Source organism: Salmo salar, chromosome 20 (genome assembly GCF_965601325.2).
Source record: "Salmo salar chromosome 20, fSalSal1, whole genome shotgun sequence".
Lineage (NCBI taxonomy): Eukaryota > Metazoa > Chordata > Actinopteri > Salmoniformes > Salmonidae > Salmo > Salmo salar.
The window spans coordinates 81,380,773-81,394,855 of NC_138310.1; the positions used below are offsets into that span (position 1 = coordinate 81,380,773).

The window sequence follows — 14,083 nt, forward strand, 5'->3', positions numbered from 1 at the left end:
TTCGTACTACTTTTGGATTATAATTGGATTTTAAGGCTCGTATGAATGTCCTGCTTAATATAATGTTTGTGTCATCATCGCAAATCAACTGCATTATACTTAAAAAACACTTCAACCAGTAAAATGGATCTTTGGCTAGCTTTTGCTACAGCCTATATCAATGAGTGTTAGCATTCTAGCTACCAACCGCTGCATCCAAAATAGTTATTTTGCAAAGATCACAACCAAATATAATCTTAGCGACTGTTCAAGCAAGAATCAAAACATAATTGTAAGCGTATGAGAACCCCAAAAAGTTGTTTTGTTTAGAAGTAATAAAAACGTACATCTAGGCTGTGTTGAATGGCTTTCTTACTGTCGTCAAGAGTCGTGCGCATCTGTGCATGACGTCAGTGTGTCGTGTACTGGAAAGGTGTCTATAGTTCTGAGCAGAGCATGCAGAGCATGCAGAGCATGCAGCGCATGCAGAGCAGAGCATGCAGAGCATGAGCAGGATGGGGCTTGGGTGGGTGTAGGAGTGGGGGTTATGCCTGTTGCTCTGCTCAGGGCCTGGGTGTATGTGTGTGATTGTCAGGTTAAGGTCCTCATTGTGGGGGTTGGGGGCATGGAAGGGGCAGGAGGGGCGCAGGCCTGACCTGATGGAACCTACAGAATATGGGTTGTGGCCTTGGTTGGTTTGGGAGGGTGTTAACTGGTTGGGGTGGGGGGCTGGATGTGCCTGGTTGTGCTGGTCTGGATGTAGGTCCTCTAGGCGTGGGTCCTCTAGGTGCAGGTCCATGAGGGGGCCTTGCAGGTCTGGGAGGGTGTCTTGCTGGTCTGGGTGGGGCATCCATTGCTCTGTTGCTCCTGTATGAGGTGCTGGGTCTGCGGTTGAGGGTAAGGTCTTTCTGGGCCCTTGTGAAAGTAGGGAGTGCTGCTTTGTACTGGTGGACCATGTCATAAAGGCTGTTCAAGTCCAGGATCGAGTGGTCAGCCAGGTAAACATTTGGTTTTGAGGCACAGTCACGGGAAATGCGTTTAGCTGCTGTATAGTAGCAGGGTGAACATCTTTTCGTGGTAGCAGGGTGGAGGTAACCACTCATGTGTTGAGGAAAGTGGTAGAAGCTTTTTCAATCACTCCCTTGAGTGCTGTGGCCACCCTTTCCTGTTGTGTTCTCAGGTCGTTTGTGCCTGTGTGTATTATTATGTGGCTGGTGAACATAGTTTGTCCTCAGATAGAGTTTAGCCACTGTGTGTCTGGGAGGCGGGGACTCTCCTCTTGGGGTTGCTTGTCTGGGGTGGGGGAGTCCTCATGGAGAGAGAGCTTCTCCTGCTGTGCTCTCTCTTTAATTCTGTAAAAGTCTTTTTGTAAGTTTTTGAAGTTTCCAAGCACCACCACTGTTATAACCTTGTACAAATTGACAGAGGCTGTGTGAGTCTCAGGGTCCTTGTTTTACAGTATTCTGGTTTTCCTCCGCCAATAGGTTGGATGGTATTTTCAGGTTTCGTGAGCTGTGCATGTTCGGCTGGTTATTGGTTTGCTATTAGGTTTGCTGGATAGTCCTTGGTGGTAGGAATCCTTCCAGGTAATTTGGTACAAAATCCAGGTTGTAGGTTTGGAGTTTTGATTTAAAGTGAAGGTTATGTTGTAGAGGGAAGTATCCTTCATAGGTCCTTGTGAAAAAAATCCAGTTTATCTACATCTATCTTTTTGCAGAAACGTTCTCTCTTTAATATGCTTTATTGGAATGAAGGACAAGGCTAATGTTGCCAAAGCGAAGTGATATGATACACATAAAATAGTTACTATAGTAAGAATAGTAGATATAATACTAATGAAAATAAATATATACAGTACCAGTCAAAAGTTTGGACACCTACTCATTCAAGGGTTTTCCTTTATTTTGACTATTTTCTACATTGTAGAATAATAGTGAAGACATCAAAACTATGAAATAACATATGGAATCATGTAGTAACCCAAAAAGGTTTAAACATCAAAATATATTTTATATTTGAGATTTTTCAAAGTAGCCACCCTTTGCCTTGATGACAGCTTTGCAAACTCTTGGCATTCTCTCAACCAGCTTCATGAGGTAGTCACCTGGAATGCATTTCAATTAACAGGTGTGCCTTGTTAAAAGTGAATTTGTGGAATTTCTTTCCTCCTTAATACGTTTGAGCCAATCAGTTGTGTTGTGACAAGGTAAGGGTGGTATACAGAAGATAGCCCTATTTGGTAAAAGACCAAGTCCATATTATGGCAAGAACAGCTCAAATAAGCAAAGAGAAACGACAGTCCATCATTACTTTAAGACATGAAGGTCAGTCAATCTGGAAAATGTCAAGAATTTTGAAAGTTTCTTCAAGTGTAGTCGCAAAAACCATTAAGCGCTATGATGAAACTGGCTCTCATGAGGACCACCACAGGAAAGGAAGACCCAGAATTACCTCTGCTGCAGAGGATAAGTTCATTAGAGTTACCAGCCTCAGATTGCACCCCAAATAAATGCTTCAGTGAGTTAAAGTAAAAGACTCAACATCAACTGTTCAGAGGAGACTGCGTCAATCAGGCCTTAATGGTCGAATTGCTGCAAAGAAACCACTACTAAAGGACATCAATAAGAAGAAGAGACTTGCTTGGGCCAAGAAACATCAGCAATGGACATTAGACAGTTGGAAATCAGATGACCTGGCCTCCATATTTTGATTTGTTTAATACTGTTTGGGTTACTACATGATTCCATATGTGTTGTTTCATAGTTTTGATGTCTTCACTATTATTCTACCATGTATAAAATAGTAAAAATAAAGAAAAACCCTGGAATGAGTAGGTGTGTCCAAACTACTGACTGGTACTGTATGTATTTGTTGCTGCTCGACTAAAACAATCTCAGTCAACCAACAACCTAACGACCAAACAATGGACCAGTCGACTAATTGGGGTCAGCCCTAGTGGCAGCCTCACTGCTGCTCCCTCCATTCTCTCAGACTGACCATCAGATTCAGGCCATCAGTCCAGTCATTTAAAAAAATTAAATGATGTAATGCTCACTTAGCTGTGCCTCACAAGTAATACAACAAGTTATATATTACCTGTGTGTTCATATACCTACATTTTGTAATTAGAATTTCAAAATGGTCTGAGAAGAATAACATTGGCAGGGCAATTCAAGAGCTGACAATATTCAGTGATGATGTAAAGGGAAAGGAAAGGGGGATACCTAGTCAGTAGTACAACACAAAGGGGGATACCTAGTCAGTAGTACAACAGAAAGGGGGATACCTAGTCAGTAGTACAACAGAAAGGGGGATACCTAGTCAGTAGTACAACAGAAAGGGGGATACCTAGTCAGTAGTACAACAGAAAGGGGGATACCTAGTCAGTAGTACAACAGAAAGGGGGATACCTAGTCAGTAGTACAACAGAAAGGGGGATACCTAGTCAGTAGTACAACAGAAAGGGGGATACCTAGTCAGTAGTACAACAGAAAGGGGGATACCTAGTCAGTAGTACAACACAAAGGGGGATACCTAGTCAGTAGTACAACAGAAAGGGGGATACCTAGTCAGTAGTACAACAGAAAGGGGGATACCTAGTCAGTAGTACAACAGAAAGGGGGATACCTAGTCAGTAGTACAACAGAAAGGGGGATACCTAGTCAGTAGTACAACAGAAAGGGGGATACCTAGTCAGTAGTACAACAGAAAGGGGGATACCTAGTCAGTAGTACAACAGAAAGGGGGATACCTAGTCAGTAGTACAACAGAAAGGGGGATACCTAGTCAGTAGTACAACAGAAAGGGGATACCTAGTCAGTAGTACAACAGAAAGGGGGATACCTAGTCAGTAGTACAACAGAAAGGGGGATACCTAGTCAGTAGTACAACAGAAAGGGGGATACCTAGTCAGTAGTACAACACAAAGGGGGATACCTAGTCAGTAGTACAACAGAAAGGGGGATACCTAGTCAGTAGTACAACACAAAGGGGGATACCTAGTCAGTAGTACAACAGAAAGGGGGATACCTAGTCAGTAGTACAACAGAAAGGGGGATACCTAGTCAGTAGTACAACAGAAAGGGGATACCTAGTCAATAGTACAACAGAAAGGGGGATACCTAGTCAGTAGTACAACACAAAGGGGGATACCTAGTCAGTAGTACAACAGAAAGGGGGATACCTAGTCAGTAGTACAACAGACTAGGTATATATATATATATATATATATATATATATATATATATATATATATATATATATATATATATATATATATAATATATATATATATAGAGAGAGAGAGAGAGAACTGTGTGTCAAGAGATGGGATGGGACACAGCACACACACCGTATGCAAAAGGAGTGGCAAACTCTGATATTTTATTTTATTATTTTTTCATAGGCAGCACAGAGAGAAGTCAGAAGTTTACATACACCTTTGCCAACTACATTTAAACTTAGTTTTTCACAATTCCTGACATTTAATCCTAGGAAATATTCCCTGTCTTAGGTCAGTTAGGATCACCACTTTATTTTAAGAATGTGAAATGTCAGAATAATAGTAGAGAAAATTATTTATTTCAGCTTTTATTTCTTTCATCACATTCCCAGTGGGTCAGAAGTTTACATACACTCAATTAGTATTTGGTAGCATTGGCTTTAAATTGTTTAACTTGAGTTAAAGGTTTCGGGTAGCCTTCCACAAGCTTCCCACAATAAGTTGGGTGAATTTTGGCCCATTCCTCCTGACAGAGCTGGTGTAACTGAGTCAGGTTTGTAGGCCTCCTTGCTCGCGCACACCTTTTCAGTTCTGCCCACACATTTTCTATGGGATTGAGGTCAGGGTTTGTGATGGCCACTCCAGTACTTTGACTTTGTTGTCCTTAAGCCATTTTGTCACAACTTTGGAAGTATGCTTGGGGTCATTGTCCATTTGGAAGACCCATTTGCGACCAAGCTTTAACTTCCTGACAGATGCTGCCACCCCCGTGCTTCACGGTTGGGATGGTGTTCTTCGGCTTGCAAGCGTCCCCCTTTTTCCTCCAAACATAACGATGGTAATTATGGCCAAACAGTTTTATTTTTGTTTCATCAGACCAGAGGACATTTCTCCAAAACGTACGATCTTTGTCCCCATGTGCAGTTGCAAACCGTAGTCTGGAGCAGTGTTTTCTTCCTTGCTGAGCGGCCTTTCAGGTTATGTCGATATAGGACTCGTTTTACTGTGGATATAGATACTTTTGTACCTGTTTCCTCAGCATCTTCACAAGGTCCTTTGCTGTTGTTCTGGGATTGATTTTCACTTTTCGCATCAATGTACGTTCATTTCTAGGAGACAGAATGCGTCTCCTTCCTGAGCGGTATGACGGCTGCGTGGTCCCATGGTGTTTATACTCGCATACTATTGTTTGTACAGATGAACGTGGTACTTTCAGGCATTTGGAAATTGCTCCCAAGGATTTCTTTCTGAGGTATTGGCTGATTTCTTTTGATTTTTCCATGATGTCAAGGAAAAAAGCGCTGAGTTTGAAGGTAGGCCTTGAAATACATCCACAGGTACACCTCCAATTGACTCAAATTTTGTCAATTAGCCTATCAGAAGCTTATAAAGCCATGACATCATTTTCTGGAATTTTCCAAGCTGTTTAAAGGCACAGTCAGCAGTCACATGTAAACTTCTGACCCACTGGAATTGTGATACAGTGAATTGTAAGTGAAATAATCTGTAATAGTTTGTAAAATTACTTGTGTCATGCACAAAGTAGATGTCCTAACTGACTTGCCAAAACTATAGTTTGTTAACAGGAAATTTGTGGAGTGGTTGAAACACTTTTGTAATCACTAGCTTGGATGCTACTCAAATCAAACAGGTCTCTGCATATAAATATTTAGGGGTATGGTTAGATGATAGGCTTTCTTTTAAAAAACATGTTACTGAATTGGGAAAAAAGCTCAAATTCAAGATAGGGTTCCTTTCCAGAAACAGGGCTTGTCTGTCCTCCGTAAATAGAAAACAAACTGTGCAGGCTACTTTTATGTCCGTTTTAGATGATGGTGATATTATCTATATGCATCGGCAAACACATTAAAACCACTGGATGCTATTTACCATTGTGCACTCAGGTTTATCACAGGTGATAGTTACAAAACTCATCACTGTATCCTATATCAACATGTGGGTTGGGCCTCTCTATCTGTGAGGCGAGAGCAACATGCTCTCTTGTTTATTTATAAAGCGCTTCTTTTAAAACTACCTCCATATATATCATCATTAAATCTCCACTAGATATACTCATTTTAAAAGCAGATCACAGATGTGGATTACATTAGAGACTCCTGCGGTCTCCACAGAGTTGGGTAGGACTGCCTTTAGTTCCTTTGCACCTTATTTATGGAACAAACTGCAGATCCAACTTCAGTTAGACACTCTGGTGTCCCTTGCCCATTTTAAAAATGTTATGGAGGATCAATATGATGTTGTCTGTGATTGTTTCTGTTGAATTGTGTCTTTGTTTTGTATGTTTGAAATGTTCTTGTCTGTATGCCTACAACTGTACATGTCAACATGTTTACACAGGGCACAGCCGTAACAGAGATCCAGGTCTCAGTCTGTTTTCCCTGTTAAAATAAAGATGAAAAAAACAAGGTTTAATGACTCCAACCTAAGTGTATGTACATTTCTGACTTCAACTGTATGTTTTCTACCTTGCCGTTGTGTTTAACGGTGAGAGAGATGTGAGTGTGGGTTCTAGCAGCACTCATGCCATGTTCACTGTGTTTGACAGACAGCAACAGGTTGAAACTCCCTCCAAATCGCCCGACACACACACACACACACACACACACACACACACACACACACACACACACACACACACACACACACACACACACACACACACACACACACACACACACACACACACACTTTGCAGGGAATGTAATTTCTGTGGTATCCATGAAAGTACTAATGCCGTTTTCTTCCCCCTCCCTCCTTCTCTCCCCTTCCCTCTAACTCCTCCCTCCTTCTCTCCCCTTCCCTCTAACTCCTCCCTCCTTCTCTCCCCTTCCCTCTAACTCCTCCCTCCTTCTCTCCCCTTCCCTCTAACTCCTCCCTCCTTCTCTCCCCTTCCCTCTAACTCCTCCCTCCTTCTCTCCCCTTCCCTCTAACTCCTCCCTCCTTCTCTCCCCTTCCCTCTAACTCCTCCCTCCTTCTCTCCCCTTCCCTCTCCCCCTCCCTCCTTCTCTCCCCTTCCCTCTCCCCCTCCCTCCTTCTCTCCCCTTCCCTCTAACTCCTCCCTCTCTTATCTCCCCTTCCCTCTAACTCCTCCCTCCTTCACTCCCCTTCCCTCTCCCCCTCCCTCCTTCTCTCCCCTTCCCTCTCCCCCTCCCTCCTTCTCTCCCCTTCCCTCTAACTCCTCCCTCTCTTCTCTCCCCTTCCCTCTAACTCCTCCCTCCTTCTCTCCCCTTCCCTCTAACTCCTCCCTCCTTCTCTCCCCTTCCCTCTAACTCCTCCCTCCTTCTCTCCCCTTCCCTCTAACTCCTCCCTCCTTCTCTCCCCTTCCCTCTCCCCCTCCCTCCTTCTCTCCCCTTCCCTCTAACTCCTCCCTCTCTTCTCTCCCCTTCCCTCTAACTCCTCCCTCTCTTCTCTCCCCTTCCCTCTCCCCCTCCCTCCTTCTCTCCCCTTCCCTCTAACTCCTCCCTCTCTTCTCTCCCCTTCCCTTTAACTCCTCCCTCCTTCTCTCCCCTTCCCTCTAACTCCTCCCTCCCTCTCTCCCCTTCCCTCTAACTCCTCCCTCCCTCTCCCCCCTTCCCTCTCTCCCCCTCCCTCCTTCTCTCCCCTTCCCTCTAACTCCTCTCTCCTTCTCTCCCCTTCCCTCTAACTCCTCCCTCCTTCTCTCCCCTTCCCTCTAACTCCTCCCTCTCTTCTCTCCCCTTCCCTCTAACTCCTCCCTCCTTCTCTCCCCTTCCCTCTAACTCCTCCCTCTCTTCTCTCCCCTTCCCTCTAACTCCTCCCTCCTTCTCTCCCCTTCCCTCTAACTCCTCCCTCCTTCTCTCCCCTTCCCTCTCCCCCTCCCTCCTTCTCTCCCCTTCCCTCTCCCCCTCCCTCCTTCTCTCCCCTTCCCTCTAACTCCTCCCTCTCTTCTCTCCCCTTCCCTCTATTCTCCCTCTAGTTTCCAGAAGCATGTCCACACCTATAGGGTCCTACCAGATGAAGAGGGGTTCTTGGCAGTCCAGGTACCACTATACACTGCCCTCCATACATACATGCACACAACAGTGGGTGTTTTTCTATGCATACCTAACACTATGGATGTAACTGTTAGTATGTACATCAAGATCTGTGGAAGGCAGGCACTGTATATGTGTTTTGTCATTTCACATGTATTTTTACTAGTGTGTGTGTCTGGATCAGTAGCAACTGGCAGGCTCTGGTGCTTGTGTTGGCTCTGTGCTCACACACACACACACACACACACACACACACACACACACACACACACACACACACACACACACACACACACACACACACACACACACACACCGGTCTCTTTGTGCTCTGTGTCCAGCTGCTGGGGGAGTCACCAATCCCCCCCTCCCCCTGCAACACACATACACATACACACTGAAATACTGTAATACCTAACCCTAAGTACACCCCACTAATCCCCATTCCACTAGCCCTCCTCTCCTGGTCCCATGCCTGGAATCCACACCGATAGCTTTCACAAATCACTTGATTTACCCAGTGCTTCAGTGAAATGAAACGTCACTCAAACGGAGTGAATGTGGCTGCCAGGTTCCCCACCCGTTCACAGTTGAGGGCCTCTTGGTATTATAGCTTCCCTTACGCCACTGTAAGCCAGCAGCATACCACCCTGCATCCCACTGCTGGCTTTCCTCTGAAGCTGAGCAGGGTTGGTCCTGGTCAGTCCCTGGACGGGAGACCAGATGCTGCTGGAAGTGGTGTTGGAGGGCCAGTAGGAGGAACCCTTTCCTCTGGTCTACTCTCCCCCCCATGCCCCAGGGCAGTGATTGGGGACATTGCCCTGTGTAGGTGCTGTCTTTAGAGTAGGGGTCTTAACCCCGGTGTCCTGGCTAAATTCGCAATCTGGCCCTCACTCCATCACGGCCACCTAATAATCTCCAGTTTACAATTGGCTCATTCATGTCCTCTCCCCTGTAACTATTCCTCAGGTCGTTGCTGTACATGAGAACGTGTGCTCAGTTAACTTACCTTGTAAAATAAGGGTTAAATAAAATAAAAAAAATAAAAAAACTCCAACCACAAATATCAATGAACAGAAAGTGATTGTGCCCACTCTCAGACACTCTGAGCTACCCCACCAAGACCTATATACTACCTACCTATCTATATTCTACCTACCTATCTATATTCTACCTACCTACCTATATACTACCTACCTATCTATATACTACCTACCTATCTATATACTACCTACCTATCTATATACTACCTACCTACCTATCTATCTATATACTACCTACCTATCTATATACTACCTACCTATCAGTATACTACCTACCTATCTATATACTACCTACCTACCTATATACTACCTACCTACCTACCTACCTACCTATATACTACCTACCTATCTATATACTACCTACCTACCTATCTATCTATATACTACCTACCTACCTATATACTACCTACCTATCTATATACTACCTACCTATCTATATACTACCTACCTATCTATATTCTACCTACCTATCTATATTCTACCTACCTACCTACCTACCTATATACTACCTACCTATCTATATACTACCTACCTATCTATATACTACCTACCTATCTATATACTACCTACCTATCTATATACTACCTACCTACCTATCTATCTATATACTACCTACCTATCAATATACTACCTACCTATCAGTATACTACCTACCTATCTATATACTACCTACCTACCTATATACTACCTACCTACCTACCTACCTACCTATATACTACCTACCTATCTATATACTACCTACCTACCTATCTATCTATATACTACCTACCTACCTATATACTACCTACCTATCTATATACTACCTACCTATCTATATACTACCTACCTATCTATATTCTACCTACCTATCTATATTCTACCTACCTACCTACCTACCTATATACTACCTACCTATCTATATACTACCTACCTATCTATATACTACCTACCTATCTATATACTACCTACCTATCTATATACTACCTACCTACCTATCTATCTATATACTACCTACCTATCTATATACTACCTACCTATCAGTATACTACCTACCTATCTATATACTACCCACCTACCTAAATACTACCTACCTATCTATATACTACCTACCTACCTATATACTACCTACCTACCTATATACTACCTACCTATCTATATACTACCTACCTACCTATATACTACCTACCTATCTATATACTACCTACCTACCTATATACTACCTACCTATCTATATACTACCTACCTATATACTACCTACCTATCTATATACTACCTACCTACCTATATACTACCTACCTATCTATATACTACCTACCTACCTATATACTACCTACCTATCTATATACTACCTACCTACCTATCTATCTATATACTACCTACCTATCTATATACTACCTACCTACCTATATACTACCTACCTATCTATATACTACCTACCTACCTATATACTACCTACCTATCTATATACTACCTACCTACCTACCTATATACTACCTACCTATCTATCTATATACTACCTACCTATCTATATACTACCTACCTATCTATATACTACCTACCTATCTATATACTACCTACCTATCTATCTATATACTACCTACCTATCTATATACTACCTACCTATCAGTATACTACCTAACTATCTATATACTACCTACCTACCTATATACTACCTACCTACCTACCTACCTATATACTACCTACCTATCTATATACTACCTACCTATCTATATACTACCTACCTACCTATCTATATACTACCTACCTACCTACCTACCTACCTATATACTACCTACCTATCTATATACTACCTACCTATCTATATACTACCTACCTACCTATCTATATACTACCTACCTATCTATATACTACCTACCTATCTATCTATATACTACCTACCTATCTATATACTACCTACCTATCAGTATACTACCTACCTATCTATATACTACCTACCTACCTATATACTACCTACCTACCTACCTACCTATATACTACCTACCTATCTATATACTACCTACCTATCTATATACTACCTACCTACCTATCTATATACTACCTACCTACCTACCTACCTATATACTACCTACCTATCTATATACTACCTACCTATCTATATACTACCTACCTACCTATATACTACCTACCTATCTATATACTACCTACCTACCTATCTATCTATATACTACCTACCTATCTATATTCTACCTACCTATCTATATTCTACCTACCTACCTACCTACCTATATACTACCTACCTATCTATATACTACCTACCTATCTATATACTACCTACCTATCTATATACTACCTACCTACCTACCTATCTATATACTACCTACCTACCTAAATACTACCTACCTATCTATATACTACCTACCTACCTATATACTACCTACCTATCTATATACTACCTACCTACCTATATACTACCTACCTATCTATATACTACCTACCTACCTATATACTACCTACCTATCTATATACTACCTACCTACCTATATACTACCTACCTATCTATATACCTACTACCTACCTATATACTACCTACCTATCTATATACTACCTACCTATCTATATACTACCTACCTATCTATATACTACCTACCTACCTATATACTACCTACCTATCTATATACCTCCTACCTACCTATATACTACCTACCTATCTATATACTACCTACCTATCTATATACTACCTACCTACCTATATACTACCTACCTATCTATATACTACCTACCTATCCATATACTACCTACCTATCTATATACTACCTACCTATCTATATACTACCTACCTATCTGTATACTACCTACCTATCTGTATACTACCTACCTATCTATATACTACCTACCTATCTATATACTACCTACCTATCTATATACTACCTACCTACCTATCTATATTCTACCTACCTACCTATATACTACCTACCTATCCATATACTACCTACCTATCCATATACTACCTACCTATCTATATACTACCTACCTATCTATATTCTACCTACCTACCTATATACTACCTACCTATCTATATACTACCTACCTACCTATATACTACCTACCTATCTATATTCTACCTACCTACCTATATACTACCTACCTATCTATATACTACCTACCTATCTGTATACTACCTACCTACCTATATACTACCTACCTAGCTATATACTACCTACCTATCTATATACTACCTACCTACCTATCTATATACTACCTACCTATCAGTATACTACCTACCTATCAGTATACTACCTACCTATCTATATACACTACCTACCTATCTATATACTACCTACCTATCAGTATACTACCTACAAATCTATATACTACCTACCTACCTATATGCTACCTACCTATCTATATACTACCTACCTACCTATATACTACCTACCTACCTATATACTACCTACCTACCTATATACTACCTACCTATCTATATACTACCTACCTATCTGTATACTACCTACCTATCTGTATACTACCTACCTATCTGTATACTACCTACCTATCTGTTTACTACCTACCTACCTATCTATATACTACCTACCTATCTATATACTACCTACCTATCAGTATACTACCTACCTATCAGTATACTACCTACCTATCTATATACTACCTACCTACCTATCTATATACACTACCTACCTATCTATATACTACCTACCTACCTACCTATATACTACCTACCTATCTATATACTACCTACCTATCTATATACTACCTACCTACCTATCTATATACTACCTACCTACCTACCTACCTACCTATATACTACCTACCTATCTATATACTCCCTACCTATCTATATACTACCTACCTACCTATATACTACCTACCTATCTATATACTACCTACCTACCTATCTATCTATATACTACCTACCTATCTATATTCTACCTACCTATCTATATTCTACCTACCTATCTATATTCTACCTACCTACCTACCTACCTATATACTACCTACCTATCTATATACTACCTACCTATCTATATACTACCTACCTATCTATATACTACCTACCTATCCATATACTACCTACCTATCTATATACTACCTACCTATCTATATACTACCTACCTATCTGTATACTACCTACCTATCTGTATACTACCTACCTATCTATATACTACCTACCTATCTATATACTACCTACCTATCTATATACTACCTACCTACCTATCTATATTCTACCTACCTACCTATATACTACCTACCTATCCATATACTACCTACCTATCCATATACTACCTACCTATCTATATACTACCTACCTATCTATATTCTACCTACCTACCTATATACTACCTACCTATCTATATACTACCTACCTACCTATATACTACCTACCTATCTATATTCTACCTACCTACCTATATACTACCTACCTATCTATATACTACCTACCTATCTGTATACTACCTACCTACCTATATACTACCTACCTAGCTATATACTACCTACCTATCTATATACTACCTACCTACCTATCTATATACTACCTACCTATCAGTATACTACCTACCTATCAGTATACTACCTACCTATCTATATACACTACCTACCTATCTATATACTACCTACCTATCAGTATACTACCTACAAATCTATATACTACCTACCTACCTATATGCTACCTACCTATCTATATACTACCTACCTACCTATATACTACCTACCTACCTATATACTACCTACCTACCTATATACTACCTACCTATCTATATACTACCTACCTATCTGTATACTACCTACCTATCTGTATACTACCTACCTATCTGTATACTACCTACCTATCTGTTTACTACCTACCTACCTATCTATATACTACCTACCTA

At 41.2% G+C, this 14,083-nt stretch overlaps 1 protein-coding gene across 1 annotated transcript in view; it reads left to right on the forward strand.

The window, feature by feature from the left end:
- LOC106581340 (phosphatidylinositol 3,4,5-trisphosphate 5-phosphatase 2A) overlaps nt 1-14,083 on the forward strand; it is a 151,079-nt gene that overhangs the window by 21,305 nt on the left and 115,691 nt on the right. The window contains exon 2 of the mRNA XM_045704004.2: nt 8,157-8,220. Within this exon, the coding sequence (XP_045559960.1) occupies nt 8,157-8,220 (64 nt within the window). The remainder of the gene's footprint in view (nt 1-8,156; nt 8,221-14,083) is intronic.